Genomic DNA, 21,199 nt, shown 5'->3' on the forward strand with positions numbered 1-21,199 from the left:
ATATCTCTTCATTCTGTATGTGTGTGTGTGTGTATGTACGAGTACAGTCATGGCTCATTTCACCTGACTAGTCCACACTTTCCCCTCTGCCGATGATACGACTTACTAAAATCATGTCAGCAGTCATTTTACGCCAAGGCCCAGCAAGCTTTGCAAACACAAAAGCGTATGTCGCTCCCGATACTTTTGGCCACGGCTGCATGTGCGAGAGTGAGTGACGTGTGTCGGAAAGCATGAGTGAGAGCGCACAGGCCCGTGTGTGTGTGAGAACACATCTCTTCAGGGCGTCGCCTCTTGTCTTCACGTTCCCCCTCTCGCTCCTCGTTTCCCTCCAGACGCGCATCCTGGTGACGCACGGCATCAGCTTCCTGCCGCAGGTGGACAACATAATGGTGCTGGTGGACGGGCGCGTGTCGGAAATGGGCTCCTACCAAGCCCTGCTCAAGGAGAACGGGGCCTTCGCCGAGTTCCTCCGGAACTACTCCCTCGAAGACATCATCGAGGAGGAGGAGGCCACCGGTGTGTGTGAGGGGCCTGTAGTGTGTGTGTGTGTGTGTTTGGGGGTATCATGTGTGTGCGGTGGTTGAGTGTGTGTGTGTGTGTGTGTGGGAGTAGACCCTGTAACATTTGGATTTGTGTGTGAAACGAGGCACGTCTATACGTGACGAACACCGACCTGGCATTAGCTCAGACACAAAACCTTCTAATGAAGCGATCATTGAACAGTGATTGCTTTTCTTCGTTCTATGAAGCCGACCTATTATCCGTGGACCCCAGAACAGTTCAATCATTTCCATGTCATTATCCCCACAGAGGCCTTGATTGATGATGAAGAGTTCCCCGACGACGCCCTTAGCAACCACACAGATATGGTGTCCAACGAGCCGGTGGTAAACGAAGAGAAAAGAAAGTTCATAAGGTACACACAGAAGTGTACAGAATCCACCTTGGCTGAGGGATGGAAGTTCACTGAACCCCTGTTCCCTGCTTCCTGACCCCTGCACGACCCCTGACCCCTCTCCCGTGTCCCCCTGTCCTTAGCTCGACCGCTGACCCCCTCTTCCTTGACCTTTGACCCCCGCCCCGCAGGCAGATCAGCATCATCTCGTCGGATGTGGAGAACCCCAAGACGAAGTCGGTGAGGAAGCGTCTGTGCAGCGAGCGGAAGCATCCGGAGCCCCTGCCGGAGAAGACGGCGCCATCCAAGGATAAGCTGATCCAGGCGGAGACCACCGAGACGGGCCGGGTGAGTGGAGTGGAGGGTGTGCTCTGGCGTCGCCGGGGGGGGGGGTCGTCCCTGTGACCGTTGCCGCGCCGACTGGGATTTTGTATTTTATTATTATTCACGATAATCCAATCACGATTGGACATTCTCCGCCCCTCATCTCCTCCTCCACCCCCCCAGGTGAAGCTGAAGGTGTTCCTGGAGTACGCCCGGGCGGTGGGGCCCGTGCTCTCCGTCTTCATCTGCTTCCTGTACTGCTGCCAGAATGCCGCCGCCATCGGCGCCAACATCTGGCTGAGCCAGTGGACCAACGACGCGGGGCTGAACGACACGCAGGCCAACGTGCCCATGAGGGTGGGGGTGTACGCGGCGCTGGGCATCGCGCAGGGTGAGACGCCGCCCGTCTGGATCCCCTCAGATCCCTTTTAGATCGAGTCGATCCCCTTGGAAGTTGGCCTCAGGATAGGGATGTATGGCAGGAGACTGTTCACTTCTCGCGTATCGGACATCAAACCTTGGCCTGGGGGAAAAAAAGTGGTTTTATTCTTTTACATTCAAATTGAGTCTTTTCCACGAACAATATGTTGAAAGCATGTCTGGCTGTAAAGTCAATGCTGTCTGTGCATCCCTTAATGAATCGGTGTGAAGTGCTGTATGATTTCCGGTGAATGGCGTGCTAACCTTCTCACAGTCTAGTCTAACTTCTCGGGTTATTCAGTTCACATCCAACATAGGGGACATCTACTTTGACGCACAATCCCAAAGAGCTCCACCGCCCCCTCCATTTCAACTCCACGTCTTGTCTCTCTCTCCCCTTTACCTCCACACTCCTCCTCCACTCTCTTCCTCCTCTCTCTCCTCCTCTACCCTCTTACTCCACCTCTCTCCTCCTCCTCCTCCACTCTCTTCCTCCTCTCTCTCCTCCTCTACCCTCTTACTCCACCTCTCTCCTCCTCCTCCTCCACCTCTCTCCTCCTCTCTCTCCTCCTCTACCCTCTTACTCCACCTCTCTCCTCCTCCTCTTACTCTACCTCTCTCTCCCTCTTCCTCCTCTTACTCCACCTCTCTCCTCCTCTTCCTCCTCCACCTCTCTCCTCCTCTTCCTCCACCTCTCTCCTCCTTCTCCTCCACCTCTCTCCTCCTCTCTCTCCTCCTCTACCCTCTTACTCCACCTCTCTCCTCCTCCTCCTCCTCCTCTTACTCTACCTCTCTCCTCCTCCTCCTCCTCTTACTCCATCTCTCTCCTCCTCCTCTTCCTCCACCTCCCCCTCCTCCTCACAGGCATCCTGGTCATGATGTCTTCCTTTACCCTGGCCATGGGGAACATCGGCGCGGCGAGGAGGCTTCACTTTGCCCTGCTCGACAACAAATTTCACACGCCCCAGTCTTTCTTTGACACCACCCCCCTAGGGCGCGTCATCAACCGCTTCTCCAAGGACATCTACGTGATCGACGAGGCGCTGCCCTCCACCGTGCTCATGTTCCTGGGGACCCTGTTCTCCTCCGTCTCCACCATGATTGTTATTGTTTCCAGCACGGCCATTTTCGCCGTGGTCATCGCCCCCCTGGCGTTCGTGTACGTCTTTGTGCAGGTACTGCTGCCGCTGTCCGGTTGGGAAGGCAAGGATGTGAAATAATGCCTGTTTTTTCCCCCCCCCCCCTCTTTCTTTCTGAGGAGAAAAAAAAAAAGGTGCCAAATAAGGTGTTTCTTCCTGTTCCCGAATGGCATGCCGCGTCCCCGTTGGTGGAGCTTTTGTGACCTCTGAACTTGTCGCTTTTGATTCCTCCTCAGCTTTTTGCCTTTGTGACAGTGTATACGTGTCTTCCTCCATCCCTCTCTCCTTCCTAACCATGCATACTCTTTCTGTCCCTGCCCCTAGCGCTCACTTCCTGTTCTGCCTGCAGCCTGTTTACCCACTGGCACTCACACACTATCTTACACACACACTATCTTACACACACACACACTCCTGCATGGGTTGAGTAAACACAGCGATGAAAGAAACGACGGTTCAGATTCTAATCTGTTCACTCTGGTCCTCTATGGGGCCCTCTGCAATCTTCATCTTAACACTAGCCCTGGTTGCAACGTGTAGTCTTTTGATAATACCCGAGAAGTGTTTGAGAGGGGAAATGGAGTTAACTCAGAGTTTGCCGTGTTGGGGGTTGGTGTTTTGTTCATCTCTGTTGTATGGTGCAACCAAATCAGGTCTAACCCAATGTATTATTTGCCAGTGTTTCGAGAGGGTTTCAAAAGGTGTCTCGCCACCTGCTGTCAACATCCAACTGTTGAGTAATAACAGAAACCGCCTAACAGAGGCCGGTAAATAGCAGTGATATTTCTTGGTATTTTACTGCCCCCTGGTGGTGAACCGGTGTGAACACGGCTAATTGATAAGCACTCATGGTCAGGTCACAATATTTCGGTGGTTTGATTCAATTTTCTTCAAAACAAGATATTTAGATTTACTGTAGTTGTTTTTCCCCACAGGAGTTTTGATTGAACATTGTTCCTGGAAATGAATGTTTCTGACTGTGAAGAGAAAGAGAGAGAGAGAAAGTGAAAGAGAGAGAGTGAAAGAGGGAGAGAGAGAGAGCGCGAAGAGAAAAGAGAGAGAGAGAGATAAGAGGTGCAGAGAGAAAAGCAAATCACTTCTAATTAACCAGGGTGTCGTTGTCACCTGTGCCCTTTCCCAGGTGTGCTGTTGCTGGGCAACTGCTTGCTGTGCAAAGCCTACGGCATGCTGCGCACGGCCAAGCTCATGCACGTCCTCATGCTGCAAGGAGTCCTGCGAGCGCCGCAGGCCTTCTTCGAAAGCACCCCCACGGGGCGGCTGCTAAACCGCTTCGGCAAAGACGTGGACACTATAGACACCTACATCCCTGACAATATTGACATATGGATGCGGACTTTTTGGTACACAGTGAATGTGCTACTCGTATGCTCTGTCCTCACCCCAATGTTCCTCATAGTCATAGTCCCGTTAATGGTGTTCTATTGGTGGGTCCAGGTAAATCAGAAACTCGTCTGCTAACTCATAAATAGCCCGCAGCATGCTGTCTGATAGACTGTGACTGTTGTTGTTGTCGCTGGTAGTTTGCGTCATTGCGTAGATTGGACCGTCTGTCCCAGTGTTGTAGTGGCAGCGTGGTTTGGTTGCCGTGTTGCTTAGTTCGACTAACGGTGCTGCTGTGTGTTTTAATACTATCGTGTACTGAAGCTTCATCTGTGTAGTTGGGGTTAGTGTGGAACGGCTGTTCTCGTTTACAGAGCCACCCGTAGGTTAATGTGGAACCAATTAGAGGGAAATTGAGCCTTCGATATGAAATATGTTCATTTGGGTCTGTAGGCTAAATTGTGATCCGGCGGAGGTAAAGAGAAAAGCACGGTGTCATGTTGCTGGGTGGTCGCTAGGGCGCAGCCGTTCTTTAGCTGTAGTTTTTCTCTGTGTTAGTGTGTGTGTGTGCATGCGTGTGTGGGCATAGTTACATCTCCATGGTTACCTTAAACTTGATTTATCCTATTTTTCGGCAAGTCACTTATCATAATCAGTCCAAATCTTATGTTCATCCATCAATAATGTGTGCCTATTAACGACATATAGCCAACTGTTTGGAATACTAATCCATCCACTAATATTAAGGTGGCTTTAACTGGCTGTTACGCTCTCTAAGAACACTACAGTTTCACATCATTTTTTTAGTTTTACTCATGTGATTGCCAGTATCAAAATTCGAATAAAGAAGTTGGTGTGACGCAAATCCACTACGCAATTGCTCACTCGGTAGCATAACATTTGACATTTCGAAAAAGCTACAGTTTCACCCAAAGCAACATAGCAATGAATAGTGCAGTACAGTAAGACAGACCCTACTGTACAGCATAAGGTCAAGGATCAGAATAGCATAGTTCCAACAGTATTTCTGTGGTCAGAGTCAAGGCCGTAGGCATGGAGTCAACATAGGGGGGGACGAAATCTGCTGGGGAGTCTGAGGGTCCCTCCCTGAAGAAAAAAAAACAGGCCACAGTATCCGTAATTTTGCGTGGTTGCCTGTTGGTAGAGTAGAACATTTATATTTTATGTACATTTTGATATCAACATATTGGGGGGGGACATTTTGATCAATTTGAATATTGGGGGGGGATGTGTCCCCCTCAATATACATTATGATCACGGCCCTGGTCAGAGTCAAGGAACGGTCTCTATTTATTAGACAGTGCAAAGTAACCGCATCTCAGCTACCAGGCATGGTGGACGGTAACATCTCTACTGCAATGCAACAATAGCATCTCAACCCTCTAACCATCGCTACTAACCATATCTCACAACACCTTGCCTTGACTGCACACCCTCATACCCCTGGCACAGTGGCACCATCTCTCTGCATGGCTACTCAGAATCCTAATTCTTCTTCTCTGTCTCTAACATGGATAAGCAAAAGAATAAGGGACTCTAGTGGGCTTGATAACTGATCTTACTTGTATAAATGTCATTTGGGGAACAGTGAAACCACTCACTACAACATTAGGACAGCACCCGTAAACTTTAGCCAACAGTAATGAACATTGTTAATCCAATATCTCACATTATGATTGATGATTTGTGCCTGTTGTTTTCACACCTATTTGATTGAATAGAAGATTTGATTTGCTACAATTTAAAAAGTGGTATTGGGGTCTGGGTCCAACAAAGACATCAACAGAGCTCACAGATGTTGTCGTAGTATAAATACAGTATGCAAAGAAATATGTTGACATATCGACATTAATACCACCTTTGGAAGCCACCTTATCAATTCCTTGGATAAAGTATTTATTCAATACCTTATCTATGCTACATGTACCCCATGTAGCATAGATATATATTCAATTATGTTGGGTAAAAAAAAAAAGAAGAAAGGTGGGGGGAAATAATGCCCCGCCCCCACTGACCTGTAGATGTCTTGACCTCTGACCTCACCACAGTGTATGTTCCAAGCGGTGCGCGTGTGTGTGTGTGTGTGTGTGTGCACGCTTTGCAGTAGCTGACTCAGTACTTAATACCAGTGCGTGTGTCATGGCCATGGTAACCACGATGTTGTCCTCCTCTCTCTCTCCCCATGTCCCCCCCCCCCCCCAGAGGTTTTACGTAGCTACGTCGCGCCAGCTGAAGCGTCTGGAGTCGGTGAGCCGCTCTCCCATCTACTCCCACTTCTCTGAGACCGTCACCGGCTCCAGCGTGGTCAGGGCCTACGGGCGGCTCGACGCCTTCGTCACCCTCAACAACACCAAGGTGGACGACAACCAGAAGAGTTACTACCCGGGGATAGTGGCCAACAGGTAGGGGGCGCTGTCTGGACGCTTGTATGGTTGTTTGTATGGTTGGGTGCGTTCGTGTAAGAATGTATGGAGTGAAGCTCAACCACCGTCTGGTTGGGGTAGCATGTGTGTGAATTTATAAATGTATGTATTGAAAACCAACCTTGTTCTGGTTCGCATAGTGTGTGTGTGTATGGAATGATGCATGTATTGAAACCCAACCGCCCAATGATTGGAATAGTGTGTGTGTGTGTTTAATGATGTACTGTGCCGTCGTCATCTGTAGGTGGCTGGGGGTTCGTATCGAGTTCATCGGGAACTGCATCGTGCTGTTTGCCGCTCTGTTTGCGGTCATCGGGAAGGAACAGCTGAACCCAGGGCTCGTGGGCCTGTCTGTGTCCTACGCTCTGCTGGTACGCTAGCGCTACATCAACTCTCCAGTACCAGCCTGTCTGTTTGTGTGTCTGTCTCTGTCTGACTGACTGGCCTTGTGTCTGTCTATCTGACCACATGTGTGTCTGCCTAACCGTGTGTGTATCTGGCTGTGTGTGTGTGTGTGTGTCTGTCTGACCCTGTGTGTGTGTTTGTCTGTCTTACCATCTGTGTGTTCCTGCAGGTGACCATGTCTCTGAACTGGCTGGTGAGGATGACCTCTGACCTGGAGAGCAACATTGTGGCTGTGGAGCGAGTCAAGGAGTACGCCGAGACCCAGACCGAGGTACTGTGAGGATGTGAGGGTGTGAGTTAGTGTGCTTGTTTGTGTGCAAGTGGGTATATGTGTGTGTGTGTGTGTGTGTGTGTGTGCATGTGCGTGTGGCTGTGTATCTGGGCATCAGAGAGTTCACGGGTCCCAGGAATAGGCTTTATTTGTTTATCTAGTTTGCATTTTAAAGAGGAACATTGTTGTTCTGCTCCTCACGCCAGGAACCCAAGCTGTTAAAAAGGCAGGAATTTACATCCATTCCTCAGGCCGTGAGCTTGCCAGGTCACATTCCTCATCCCAACTACAAGACCGTTAAACCCACAAGCAAATCTCTCATTTGGCTGCTGTGTTCCTCAGCTTCATATTACGATACTGTACACACATGAGCCTTGTTGTTTTATGGCCCTCTCAAACTATACTGCTCCTCTGTGTGGTGCTCGGTTTATAGCTCTGCTTCGTGTGTGTGTGTGTGTGTGTGTGTGTGTGTGTGTGTGTGTGTGTGTGTGTGTGTGTGTGTGTGTGTGTGTGGGATTGCTTGTTCATGCAACGCATGTTTACTCTGGGTCGTATTGTTAGAACACCATGTCCTGTTTAGACCCTTACACACATACTCCCACACATGCATACAAAAAACAAACACCAACAGTAATAGAATGTAGTTGTCTCTAGGTCATGGCTACATCTACTCTGTGTCTCTAGGCACCCTGGGAGATCGAGGACAAGAAGCCTCCGTCTGATTGGCCAACCCAGGGGAACGTGGAGTTCCGGGACTACAGTGTGAGGTATCGAGAGGGCCTGGACCTGGTGCTGAAGAACCTCAGCCTCAGTGTGAATGGAGGGGAGAAGGTGAGCTGGCAGGGCCCCTGCTCCTGGAGGTGTGATGGGGCTAGGTGACCGGAGCATAAACCCTCACCAGTTAGACTGAATACAGAGTTGTATGCTGGGAAATATTCTTAACCCGTGATGCTTCCTGTATACTGTATATTGTCTAAATGCTGTGTGTGCGTGTATTTATGAGTTTATCTGTGTGTGTGTGTTGCAGATTGGTATCGTGGGCCGTACCGGGGCTGGGAAGTCCTCTATGACCCTTTGTTTGTTTCGACTGCTGGAGGCGGCCGGTGGAGAGATCACCATCGACGGAATCAAGATCTCTGATATCGGACTCCACGACCTGAGGTCCAAGCTCACTATTATACCACAGGTACACACACACACACCAACACACAAAGACACAACAGACACCTATGCCAATTCAAAAACACACAGTCGTGCACACGGGATACATGAAAAGACAGATTGACTGACTGAAGGACGGACAGACAGACTGAAAGATTGACAGGCAGACTGACAGATTGACGGGTGTCTGAGATGTCCCGTCTGGTGTCCCACAGGAACCCGTGCTGTTCTCGGGGTCCCTCAGGATGAACCTTGACCCCTTTGAGTATTACAGCGAGGAGGATGTGTGGGGGGCTCTGGAACACTCCCACCTCCACAAGTTCGTCAGCAACCAGCCAGCCAAACTGGAGCTGGAGTGTTCTGAGGGAGGAGAGAACCTCAGGTAAACAACTGCCGGGTCAAAGGTCATACCTGGGAATCAGTGCCAGTAGGCCATGATGGAGAGAGTGATTTTAGTTGAGTTCTGTTAAGTCATGCCAGAAATGGACGTCTTACACAGTTAATAATGTGTGTGTACGTATATATGTGCTTGTGTGTGTGTGTGTTCATCTGTGTACACGTGTGTATATGTATGTGTGTGTGTGTGTCCAGTGTGGGCCAGAGGCAGCTGGTGTGTCTTGCTCGCGCTCTGCTGAGGAAGACGAGGATCCTGGTTCTGGATGAGGCCACGGCTGCCATCGACCTGGAGACGGACGACCTCATCCAGTCCACCATCAGGACCCAGTTTGAGGACTGCACCGTCTTTACCATCGCTCACAGACTCAACACTATCATGGACTACACCAGGTACCTCACACACACACACACACTCTGTAAGTTGCTTTGGATAAGAGCGTCTGCTAAATGACTAAATGTAATGTAATGTAACACACATAAACAGACTCAACATTATGGACGACACCAGCTACGCCATACACACAGATACTTTGAGGTTTCTTTTAGTTCAGCAGGTCATTGATCCTCCATTACTCTCTTTTCACCCTTTGTTCCCTCCTTTCTCCGTCACCTTCTCCTCTGGGCTCCTTCGGACTCTCTCCCCTCTATCCTCCCTCGCTTCTTCTCTACCTCCTGCTTTACTCTCTCCTCCACATCCGTCCCCTCCCCTTCTTATTGCTCCTCTCTTCTCCCTCCCCTCCTCCTCCTCCCTCTCCTCCTTCTCCTCTCCCCCTCTTCTCTCCTTCTCCTCCCACTCTGCAGAGTGCTGGTGTTGGACAAGGGACAGGTCGCTGAGTTTGACACTCCCTCCAACCTCCTATCACAGCGAGGCATCTTCTACGGCATGGCCAAGGATGCGGGCTTGGTCCAGTAGCTCCGCCGCGTCTCCCAGCACCCGTTCGGCTCGGGACCAATCCCATTTCTACTCAGGCCGCTGTACATTAGAATTCCAGCTCTTGAATCGGAACAGTGCCATTTTTATTTTCAGTAGGATTTGTATCTTTCATTTCTGTGATTATTGCCATGTCACTTACCTTTTAGTTTAGTCGGTGGAAATGGGATTGGGCCAATCTTTTGTGTCAGTTCCATAGTGCCTTGTGAAAGAAGAGAATGCCAGTGAATGTATCGTTGCAGCTGTCCATTGCAAAACCAGGATAAACATTTGTTATTTGTTAGTTTTTTGTAGGTTATCTTTTTCTACAAACTGTGCCACTGTAATTTCCAAACACACACAAACACTGTTTTGCAACGAACCCAGCTATTTTTATACTGTATCTTTATTTAATCTTTTATTAAATCTGTTCAGAGAGTTGTCTTATGTAGGGAAGTTTGCTCAGTTGGTTGTGTGATTCTTTTGTGAACCAAATCTGTAAAAACTTGAATTCTGTTCTACCGAAATATATAAAAGATGGTCAAACCTTTATAAAAAAATATATACATATATTACAAAAAGCTGAATTTCAGGTGTTGTTGTGTTTATTTAAATGTTAATAAAACAGACCCAATTGTAATACAAGACAATGTACTGTAAATTGCCTAAAATAAGAAATTGATTGAGAGGTTTGTATTGGTCTCGTCCCACTAGAGGGGGCAGGATTCACACAAATAAACCTTTGGGTTAAGAAAGGCCAGACGTACAGACATACAGACAAAACGACTTGCAGACAGAATGACATTGCAGACAGATGCATAGTCTGGCAGACAGACAGGCTGGCACACAGATCTAGAAACTGACAGAAAAACAGATGGACAGACAGGCAGATTTGCAGCCGGACACACAGCCAGCCAGACAGACATGTTGAGGCTGCTGAATATGAACTGTAAAGTTACACCTGTTTCTGAGGACACTAGGCGGTTTGGGAACTGCACTGGATTGAATTAAGTCTAAACACAAACAGGGTCAAGTTGCCATCAAACAATCCATGACAATGCAAACATTCCTGGGAGACATTCTGTAGCTGTTTGGTACTCATACGAACCAAAATGGTCAATGACTTGAAATGAAAAAGTAATAAACATGAATCTCATTCTCAGATTTCATCACCTCAAACATGCAATGAGAAGTTCTACTGTTGTGGCTCAGCCCCTGCCTCGCAGAGCTGGTCTGAGGTCTAATACGAAGCACTTCTGATCCTTGATCGGGTCCTGACCCACAAACATGAGATCCGGGCATTTCACACACGCACACATAGACACTCACCATCACTCACAAATGTGCAGACACTCATGCAAACACACACACCCACTCATGCAAACACACACACTCATGTTTACAGACACAAAGACAATCACAAACTCTCTCAAGCAGACACATACATGTATACACACACATACAGACACATGCATACACACAAATACACACGTACACCAAACAAACACAAACCCTCATCCATGGGAAGGCCGTTTATGATCAGACACCTCACAGCAAGAAGCCCTCAGCCCAGCCCAATGTACTGCCAAGTCTCAGTATCATCCTATGTCAGGCATCTCTTGTGTTCTTCTCCTCCGGGAATACATTTGCCTGGGGTGACACACTTCAACCTACTGCCACATGAAACAGTGGCTGAGTTGGCACTGCAAGCCTCACACAACCTCACCTTTCAGTTTGTGCCGCGGGCACAGGAATTGGTATTTACTGAATGATTGAAAACAACTCCCCACCAAGTGGTTATGAAGCAAGAATCTCAACAAAGTCATCTTTGTTGTAAGATTCTGTGTCAGTGTTGCCCCAAAGGATGTTCAATTGACTTGTTGAAAGCCGTCTCTGTGAGGACAGAAGAAAGAAACTGACAGTCGGTTGATGGGAAGATGTTTGATAATGGCTATCCCCAGATCCACTTGAATGCTGTTCAGGTGCAGATTTCTATTGTGCAATTACAAAATGTGATCTCAAAATCGGTGATCTTCTGATTTAAGTTCTGAGCGAGCTTTTACCAAACCACTGGACTGGCTCCATGTGAAAGTGGTTTTGCTTGTTCTTTATAGCTTACAACTGGATATGACGGTTTTGCTAACTTATTAGTTGTTCTCAAATGCTGCATATTGTTTCGTAACAGTTTCAGCTTGAATGATCACTCATAAAGCTATAAAATCCTGAAACAAGAATTGTGTTGTTGCTTTTTTCCTTGCTCTCCTCAAAGGAACCCTGTATCCTTAAATACCCTCTTGCTAAGGGCATAACGTTGAATGATTTTGTATGATTTCGAGTACTCATTCCATTTAAAGATTTTCGTGTTTACCTTGTCATGTCTTCAAGAAATCGGTCTACAATTATCTACCTGTTTATGGCCTCCAGAGCCATCCATCTACACAGGTTCTGACATGAGTTTATTAATTTCTGCTCCAGATGAAGCATTTCATTTGTCACTGCCAGACGGCAGGAGGGGTGATAACAGAGGCCATCTCAGGTGAAAGTCTGCCCTCACATGTTGCAGGCTTACGTTACAGAATGTTCCGCAGCTTTCCATTTCCTGGTTATGGTTTTTTACATGAAATGTTTTCATCAATCACTCACTGTCGAACACATTGGTTTTCTCGCCGCAAAACACATCCCTGGTCCAGGCAGGTCTGGGATGAACCCGACCGACCCTCCGTTTCTCTCATGCTTAGGCTGTACTTAAATAATCAGGCTGGATGCCCACAATGAAGGATTGGGTGTGTGGTGCGATTATTCAAACGCATGATTAGACATATGGAAAAACGTGAATGAATTTCTGCCCAGAGAACTGTCGTGTCCCCTGCAACAGAAATGTTACATGCTGGCACATGGGATCAAGCATTTGTTTCTTATTTGAAAACACACAGTATAAAATGTCGGTAATTAGGATTACAACGATTAGAGTAGATCCACTCACATGAACACTTAGCATGCGGCCATGTATGTGTACAGACACATGCACACACACTGCTGTACTTTGTTGTGTTGTGTGACGTGGCTGGTCTGTTATGCTATAAGTCGAGTTTTGCTTGAGTTGTGTTGTGTCATGTGTTGTGTTATGCTGTGTAGCATTGCATTGCACTATATCATATCTCTGCACAAAAGGTCTGGGTTCAATTCCCTTTTCCTTAGCCCACCTGATCGTGCAGATGGGTTCGGTCCAAAGGGCACCTGAGGATAAACCATATCTGTGAGCTACAGCCCCACCAATCCCTCTAGTCGGGCCCGCAAGGTGGTATTTAGAGGGGAAGTAAATCACAACACAAAGCCAGCCTTTGTAGAATGTGCAGAAAATGTACTGTGTGTTTCTCTGAAGCAGCTCAACACTGAGGAACCTGAGACCTGGTCTGACAGGACGGCAGAACACAGATGTGGTCTTGTGAGGAGCATGACCCAATGGGAGGCCAAGGGCACAAGGCGCAATAGAGCATACATGCTGTATGAAGCATACATGGACTGATAATGTAGGGGGTTCATACTTAGTAAGTCAATGTTTCTAGGTGGCTGCATATCTGCATGAAACACAGTGTGTGACCAAATCACTAATGTGAAGTGTACATGTACTGTATAGTAATCCTATGAATACATGTCGTTTGTAGTAGGACTAATACAGCCACTTGATGAACATGGAGGCAGCACAAGTCCAACAGCATCAACCTGTGTCCTCATGAGAACCTTGTCAGTTGGATATGCGGTAGGAAACTTTTTTTTTTTTTTTTATGGTACAAGGTTAAATAAACCCCAGGATGAACATTACTGATTACATAACAGTCCCAAGACAGATATGATTCTTATTGCCTTGAAAGGTCAATCTAAATATTCATAAAATGTGAATCTTCTTTCATGTAATATATTTATGTATCTTGCTTGCGTCTCATTTTACAACTCCGATTACATATGAATGGGGTTTATGTAGAAGTATCTATCCTGCGGCAAACATTGCAAACTAAAATCAAATGTAATCGTCAGGCCAAATCGTATTTTTAATTCACAAAGTGCTACACTGAAACTGTATATTTCAACACCAACATACATTGCCATGCCAGCAACAGATAAGGTTAACTGTCAGTTAAATCCGTTATATTTAAAATTGTGACAATCGACGATTATTCATATCAATCCCTAGAATTATCCATAGGCTACTTAATGAATACAACAACAATCTTGCGAACATAGGATACAAACTGATTTCTTAAGTTATTTTTATGAGGCAAAATGCAAATGCTGAAATGTGTATTGCATTAGCCTACATACATGGCAGACACACATCAAATCCATATTGCAACGTGAACATAGGCCGTAGTCCGGCTCCGACTGCCAATTGTGTTTCCATGCGCTGTGTGCTTGCAGTTCACTCTTACAGTATTGAGGCCTGGAAAGGGTTAAATGGGGATACCAGAAATCCTTTTAACAGGCAGGTGCGCCCCAGCCCCAACCCCGGTTTACCACTGATGTTTTTTCAAAGTTATTTCAACATCCTTGGACGCAATTCATAACTGTCATAGGCGAGCAACTTGGCTAGTTACATTGTTAGAGAGACCGCATGGCTGTTAGAGAATATTGTGTCAGAAAGTATAAATAGTGCATCCACATTGCAGAGATGCTTTATCGAACTGGACCTTCACAGTGATCTCATTACTCCAATAAGTTTGGAGTAGTAGTAATAAGTTCTTTAGATTAATTTACCCTGCAGACGTTTTCATTCTGTTAAATTTTTGATTACATTTTAAAATTCAAGAAAGGCATATTTTGACAGTAATTTTAACTACAAAAAACCTCCGATTTTTTCTAATCGGATTTTCGTTTTAATCTTCGCGCGCTGGAGATGTGGTGGATGCTGTTTCCCCGGTGGATCTGGTTCTTACTCTGCCTAGGAGTCTGTATGGACCACCGGGTCAGGACCATGTCGGTGGCCCGGGTAGCCTATTCCCATGCGGGCATCTGCCCCAACGAGATGAACCCTAACTTGTGGGTGGACGCCATGAGTACCTGCATGCGGGAATGCGAATCTGACCAGGTGCGTTTCTGACCCATGACGATTGATTTTCTTAAAATGTTATAGCAAAGTTTTTAAATATTGCCATATAGGCTACTAAACTATATGTCCTGTATTTATAATTTAAGTGTTTTCAAACGCTTCAACTTTTTTCTTGATTATCAACATAGCTAAAATCGAAGTAACAAAACATCGCGTATAGGCTTGACACCCAACTTTTTCCCCTACAAAGAGTAATTCCATAGTATTACGTTTTAACAGTTTTATTGCCCTAATCAGAGTAACTTTCTCTTCCACAGGAATGTGAGACTTTTGAAAAATGTTGTGCCAACGTGTGCGGCAATCAGAGTTGTGTCGCGGCTCGTTACGTCGACGGGAAGAAGGGTCCGGTTGGAATGCCCAAGGAGGCCACATGCGCCAGCTTCATGTGCACGCAGCAGGGCTCCGAGTGCGACATCTGGGACGGGCAGCCCGTGTGCAAGTGTCGAGACCGCTGCGAGAGAGAGCCGCACTTCACCTGCGCCTCTGACGGTATGACCTACTATAACAAGTGCTACATGGACGCAGAGGCCTGCTCCAAGGGCATCTCTCTCTCCGTGGTCACCTGTCGCTTCCACCACACCTGGCCCAACACCAGCCCTCCGTCGCCTGTGGAGACCACCGTCCGACCAACCACGGCCCCTCTCCAGGAGACCACCCCGCCCGCCAAAGAGTCCCAGGCGCCCGTCCTGACCAGCAGCCCCTCCCACCAGTCGGTAACCGTTGGCGACACGGCTAGCTTCCTGTGCGATATCAGCGGGCGTCCGCAGCCGGAGATCAGCTGGGAGCGGCAGGAGGCAGAGGGGGTGGAGCGGATCGTCATGACGCCCAACCACGTCCAAGGCAATGTGGTGGTCACCAACATCGGCCAGCTGGTCATCTACAACGCCCAGCCCCAGGACTCTGGCATCTACACCTGCACGGCCCAGAACCCCGCTGGCTCCGCACAGGCCCACCACCCCCTCACCGTGCTCCCCCGGGAGACCCTGAGAAGCCTCCAGCCAGAGAACCAGACCCGCTGCCAGGCCGAGGAATGCATGAGACCCCCCGACGTGGAGGAGGAATGCGCCGAGGAGAAGGTGAGCTGGTACTACGAGCCCAAGAGGAACACCTGCCTGTCGTTCGCCCACGGCAGCTGCGGCTCCGGCAGGAAGAGCCTGGACAGCTACGAGGCGTGCATGCTGTGCTGCGGCCCCGACTTGGCCGAGCCCTGCAGCCTCCCCAGCCTCCAGGGGCCCTGCAAGGCCTACGAGCCGCGTTGGGTCTACAGCAGCACCCTGAGGCAGTGCCAGTCCTTCATCTACGGCGGCTGCAGCGGCAACGACAACAACTTTGAGTCCAAAGAGGCCTGCGAGGAGATGTGCCCCTTCCCCAAGAACCACCACTGCAAGGCCTGCAAACCCAGGGGCAAGATGGTGACCAGTTTCTGCAAGAGCGACTTTGTCATCCTGGGACGCATGTCGGGGCTCACTGAGGACAAGGACTCGGGCCAGGCCCTGGTGACCGTGGAGGAGATCCTGAAGGACGAGAAGATGGGCCTGAGGTTCTTCGGCAAGGAGCCCCTGGAGGTCACCTTCCTGAACATGGACTGGAACTGCCCCTGCCCCAACATCACGGGCGTGGCCAGCGAGGGCCAGGTCATCGTCATGGGAGACGTGAGAGATGGGATGGCGGTGCTGCAGTCGGAGAGCTACGTGGGGGCGTCCAGCACCCGCCGCGTACGGAAGCTCAGAGAGGTCATCTCCAAGAACACCTGTGACATTCTCAAAGAGTTCCCCAGTATTCAGTAAGCAGGACTGAGGAGGCTTTGGTGACCGTCTTTCACACATGTGAGAACCTCTCCACACACACACACACACACACATACATACATCTCCACACGCATGCAGCGTTGCACACCTTCACATACACACACTTTCGCACATCTCCACACAAACACACTCCTCCTCACATCTCCACACACGCACACAGACTCACCCAAACACTGACAGTCACGATAGACCTAACATCATATTACATTGATTATCAATGATGTTTAGTTTTAAGACAATCCATACGATCACTGTTTGATAAATGGCTTGGTGCATGTCGTACATTCACATTGATGAATGTTGTCAAATAACATCCATTGTGAAAATAGAGTAAAACTAAAATCTGTTATAATCTGTATAGTTTTTCCAAGACGTTCTGCATGTGTAGTAACCACAGCATGTTCCTCATCCTTTTTCTTTATTTAACTTCCATTAGTCTTTCTTGTTGTTCTATACCTCCTTCCTCATATGCATTGAAACATATAACATAACATATCGTTTCGAAAAAACTATTTCAGTCTTTCAAGTCCAGAAAAACATGCAAGAGAATTCCCAGACCTCTCTGTGGAGCGGTTCTGTTGTGGTGCCGATGCTGGTTCTAAATTCATCTAGCATGTTTGTGGACACCGGAGACATCCATCACAGTTCTCAGGCCCCCCAGTCTCGCCCCTCAGTGTCCCTGTGGTCTCTCTCCCCCCCTCTTTATCTCTCTCTCTCTCTCTCTCTCTCTCTCTCTCTCTCTCTCTCTCTCTCTCTCTCTATCTCTCTCTCTCATTCTCTCTATCTCTCTCTTTCCCCCCCCCCCCCCTTTCTCTCTCTTAGAATTGGAGGTTGCAGACCTGCTGCCTATCGTTGCTCTTGTAAATACTACTCTATCCAAGCACTGTCAGTTTGGTATTTTTATTGTCTTTTTTAGTTTATCTTCACATGGTAAATCCAAGTCGATGTTGTGTGTTTTTGTTCCCGGCATCATGGTTCCTGAGTTTTTTTCGTTGCCCTTGTGTGTGTGCTAGGACTCTGCTAGTGCACTTACTTGTGAGTTGTAATATATTTTCTCAAAGGTTTCTCAAACACTAATAACCAAGAAACAACTTTTTTTTATGCTTGCCCTTTTTTATCTTAAAACCTGTGTTGCTGGCTCAGATTTTTGCTATTTATTTGATAAAAAGCCTTTTTGTTGCTCTTTTGCCAACTTTGTTTCACACAATTGTAACCCTTTTCATTGGTTCTCTCTACAACTGCCTCGTATTTACGCTTTATGATGTTTTGCATAAAAGTGTGTGTGTGTTATAAATAAAGGTTTTTGGATATTGCTTTGCCTCTGTGGTCTGCTTCTGTGTGGTACTGTAGGATCTTCCTCCTCTCCTTCTCTTTCCCTCCCTCCCTCCCTCCCTCCCTCCCTCCCTCCCTCCCTCCCTCCCTCCCTCCCTCCCTCCCTCCCTCCCTCCCTCCCTCCCTCCTTCCCCCTCCCTCCCTCCCTCCCTCCCTCCCTCCCTCCCTCCCTCCCTCCCTCCCTCCCTCCCTCCCTCCCTCCTGCTCACTCCTCTCCTTTGCCCCTCTTATTCCTTCTTCTCCTCTCCTCCCTCCTTTTTATCTCCTCTATACCTCCTTCTCCCTCCCCCCCCTTACCCCCTTCCTTCCTCTCGTCCCCTCTCTCGCTCTTTTGCAAACTCTCATCTCTCTCCTCCTTTACTCCCTCTCTCCTCCTTCATTCCCCCCCCCTCTCCTCCTCCTCCCTCTCCCCCCCTCTTCGCCCCCTCTCCAGAGCCCCAGAGCCAGGCTGGTCCACCCATGTCCCCCCCTGTGGCATAGTAAAAACTTCCCCTCTGTTCTGTGTTCCTCCCCCCAGTTCAAGTAGAAAACAACCCTGAGCCTGCATGGTGTGGGGGTACAGTAAGGTTCTCCTCAGCTCCCGTGGCACTAACCTCTGTTGGTGATCCAACCAACATTTTACTGTAACAACATCAATGGGGAAAAAACTGGCCAATGAGCTCAAACAATTACAACCACCAATCAGGGTTTTATTTCTAGTGCTTTCCAATTACAGTAAAACAACACTTTTAAAACCTACAATTTGGGTCAAGTTTTGGGCCTACAAAATCCCATATTTACTATCAATTAAAACAGCATATGCTGAGCATGTGTGAACCGTAGTTTTTATAGTATTTAATAAACCATCATAGCTTATTCTTTTTACATGTCTTTTCAGGTGATTTGTGCAAACAAAACATTTGTTAGATATGCCCTCGGTTGAACTCTGCTACACCAATCATTCTTCACAGATTTTTTGTGGGGTTCAATGCGTTCATGTACACACAAGCACAAGTACAGTACTCACACAAGCACATACACACACAATTTGTGGGTGTGTTCTGGCCTCTGTGTGTGTATGTGTGTGTGTATGTGTGTGTGTGCATGGGTGTTTGTATGTGCGTGTGTGTGTGTGCGTGTGGCCTACAGCAGTGTCCTATGGGACAGGGGCGCCTGTGGAACAAATTAGTCAGATGGGTGGTCATGATTCATGAGCTTTGTCTGGTATTACCATATCACATGAAATTATATAATGTATCTATTCATCTATCTATCGATCTGGGGTCTATTTGGGGTCAGGTGGCTGAGCGGTTAGGGAGTCAGGTTATTAATCAGAAGGTTGCTGGTTCGATTTCTGGCCGTGCTAAATGACGTTGTGTCCTTGGGCAAGGCACTTCACCTTACTTGCCTTGGGGGGAAGTCCCTGTACTTACTGTAAATCACTCTGGATAAGAGTGTCTGCTAAATGAATAAATGTAAATCTATCGATATAATCTTTCAAAATTTCATTAATCTATTTGGCACTTGTTATGATAGTTCAGGGTAAAGTTTTAATTATAACTGTATATATTTTCAACTTTGATGTTTTTCTGCTTTCTAAGGTGAAGTTGGGTTGACCAAGGCCTATTGGTCGAGGCTCTGGTCTCTGTAGCGACTGCATCCCTCTGGAACTATCGTACCTGTTTCTATAGTGACTGCCTGTCTGTGATGTGACTGTACCTATCTCTACAGCGACTGTACCTATCTCCATAGTAACTTAATTCATCTCTATAGCAGTTCTATCCATCTCTTTAACAACTGTATCCGCCTCTATGGCAACTGTATCCCTCTGCAGTGACTGAACTCTCCCCAGGAGGGATTTGCTGGTCTACAGCGCCCTCTGCTGTCGGTCCAGGACATTTCTGCAGAAGTCTGGCAGACGTCTTCCTCCTCAAAACAAAACATCTGAGCTGGGGATTTTCTCTCCAGACTTAATTTCTCTGCATTTCATCATCTGTACAGCTCAGTGTTTCATCCTGGTGGTGTGGGGGTGGTGGTGGGGGTGGTGGGGGTTGCACCAGATCACCCCCCCCCCTCCCCTCCCAAAGAGTTAGAGGACCAAAAGAGACATGAAATTCTCTTGAATTGGGTGTTCCAGTGATTTTACTATCATGTACCCATACAGCTTTGAGACCCCGCAACCTCAGAACTCAAGTCAACTTTGATGTAGTCTTATGGTCAGAGTTAGCTTGTCACCTTGTAGTTGAAGGCTGACCACACCGAGGGCAGTGTATAACACTTTGACAGACTGCAATGACACATACTCACCACTAGGACTGCAGCCCAGCCTTGTTGTTAAAGAACTCACGTCCCTCAATGCCGCTCCCCCCAAAATCCCCATCTCTCTCTTCCTCTGTGCAGAACGCATAATAACACTAGCTTCCACAAAGAGCTCCACTCTGGTTTTCAAGGCCACTTCGGGACAGGGCGGCCCACAGCCAGTGAGGGTCAGTCAAGCCACTGTGTGAGGGCTCTCCTTGTCCCGTCCTGTGTTTTGGGGTGGCACTCGTACCCTGAGAAACTGCAAGTGGCAGCTCGGATCTAAGACAGATTCGAGAGACCGCAGATTGAGTGCGGTTAGTTCGATCAACACTTGTATTATTGTTTTTGTTGATTTTATGTAAAGCACTTTGAGCTGCAATTCTTGTATGAAAAGGGCTATGTAAATAAAGTCTTCCTTACTTACTTGCCCCGGGGAGACGGGAAGATGCTCATGACCGGCCGAGTAGAGAGAAGTTGTGCCGGGTCGTTCCCATAGCGATGCCCTCTCTCTCCCTGATTCACCGGCTAGATTACGACGTGTTGCAAAAGCCGTTAATGAGCCAAGGGTCACTTCTGCTCTACTCCCGTTGTCTTTATGTAAACAGCAGGGGTGAATCAGGCAAGTACACACACAGGACACACACATACACACATGCACACACACACTCATACTCCCACACAAGAACACACTGTACACAACACACAAATGCATATAAACACATACTGCACACACACACACAGACACACATACTATCAATGTTGGTGAAATAACAATAAGTAGTTGATACTGATTACTGTAAAACACATTCCGCTAGGCTGGGAGACTTGGTGCTACTTTCAGAAGGTTAAATCTCTTCAAACGTTTTGTGATGAACATTTCGTTAATCTTCTGACTGCTTAGCTTAGATGCATGTGTGATATGGTGTGTGTGTGTGGTATTTGTGTTTGTACGTGTGTGGGGGGTGT

The 21,199-nt window shown here is 47.8% G+C and overlaps 2 protein-coding genes across 9 annotated transcripts in view; both read left to right on the top strand.

The window, feature by feature from the left end:
• abcc3 (ATP-binding cassette, sub-family C (CFTR/MRP), member 3) overlaps nucleotides 1-10,296 on the top strand; it is a 44,393-nt gene extending 34,097 nt beyond the window's left edge. For 2 of the 8 annotated variants that reach the window (XM_047032931.1, XM_047032933.1), the window contains 13 exons: nucleotides 336-519; nucleotides 814-919; nucleotides 1,090-1,246; nucleotides 1,406-1,613; nucleotides 3,923-4,236; nucleotides 6,346-6,545; nucleotides 6,811-6,937; nucleotides 7,141-7,242; nucleotides 7,927-8,073; nucleotides 8,270-8,428; nucleotides 8,619-8,785; nucleotides 8,995-9,189; nucleotides 9,601-10,296. In XM_047032931.1, the coding sequence (XP_046888887.1) occupies nucleotides 336-519; nucleotides 814-919; nucleotides 1,090-1,246; nucleotides 1,406-1,613; nucleotides 3,923-4,236; nucleotides 6,346-6,545; nucleotides 6,811-6,937; nucleotides 7,141-7,242; nucleotides 7,927-8,073; nucleotides 8,270-8,428; nucleotides 8,619-8,785; nucleotides 8,995-9,189; nucleotides 9,601-9,712 (2,178 nt within the window). In that variant the 3' untranslated portion in view covers nucleotides 9,713-10,296. Of the gene's footprint in view, nucleotides 1-335; nucleotides 520-813; nucleotides 920-1,089; nucleotides 1,247-1,405; nucleotides 1,614-2,506; nucleotides 2,818-3,922; nucleotides 4,237-6,345; nucleotides 6,546-6,810; nucleotides 6,938-7,140; nucleotides 7,243-7,926; nucleotides 8,074-8,269; nucleotides 8,429-8,618; nucleotides 8,786-8,994; nucleotides 9,190-9,600 lie in introns of those variants that run through there. The other 6 variants (XM_047032932.1, XM_047032936.1, XM_047032937.1 and 3 more) reach the window with 6 other exon arrangements.
• A 4,017-nt stretch (nucleotides 10,297-14,313) lies between these two features.
• Nucleotides 14,314-17,328, top strand: LOC124475998 (WAP, Kazal, immunoglobulin, Kunitz and NTR domain-containing protein 2-like). The gene is made up of 2 exons (XM_047032938.1): nucleotides 14,314-14,792; nucleotides 15,071-17,328. Exons 1-2 carry the CDS (start codon nucleotides 14,601-14,603, stop codon nucleotides 16,598-16,600), a joined length of 1,722 nt encoding a protein of 573 aa, XP_046888894.1. The 5' UTR covers nucleotides 14,314-14,600; the 3' UTR covers nucleotides 16,601-17,328.
• The last annotated feature ends 3,871 nt before the right edge of the window (nucleotides 17,329-21,199 follow it).

Source organism: Hypomesus transpacificus, chromosome 13 (genome assembly GCF_021917145.1).
Source record: "Hypomesus transpacificus isolate Combined female chromosome 13, fHypTra1, whole genome shotgun sequence".
Lineage (NCBI taxonomy): Eukaryota > Metazoa > Chordata > Actinopteri > Osmeriformes > Osmeridae > Hypomesus > Hypomesus transpacificus.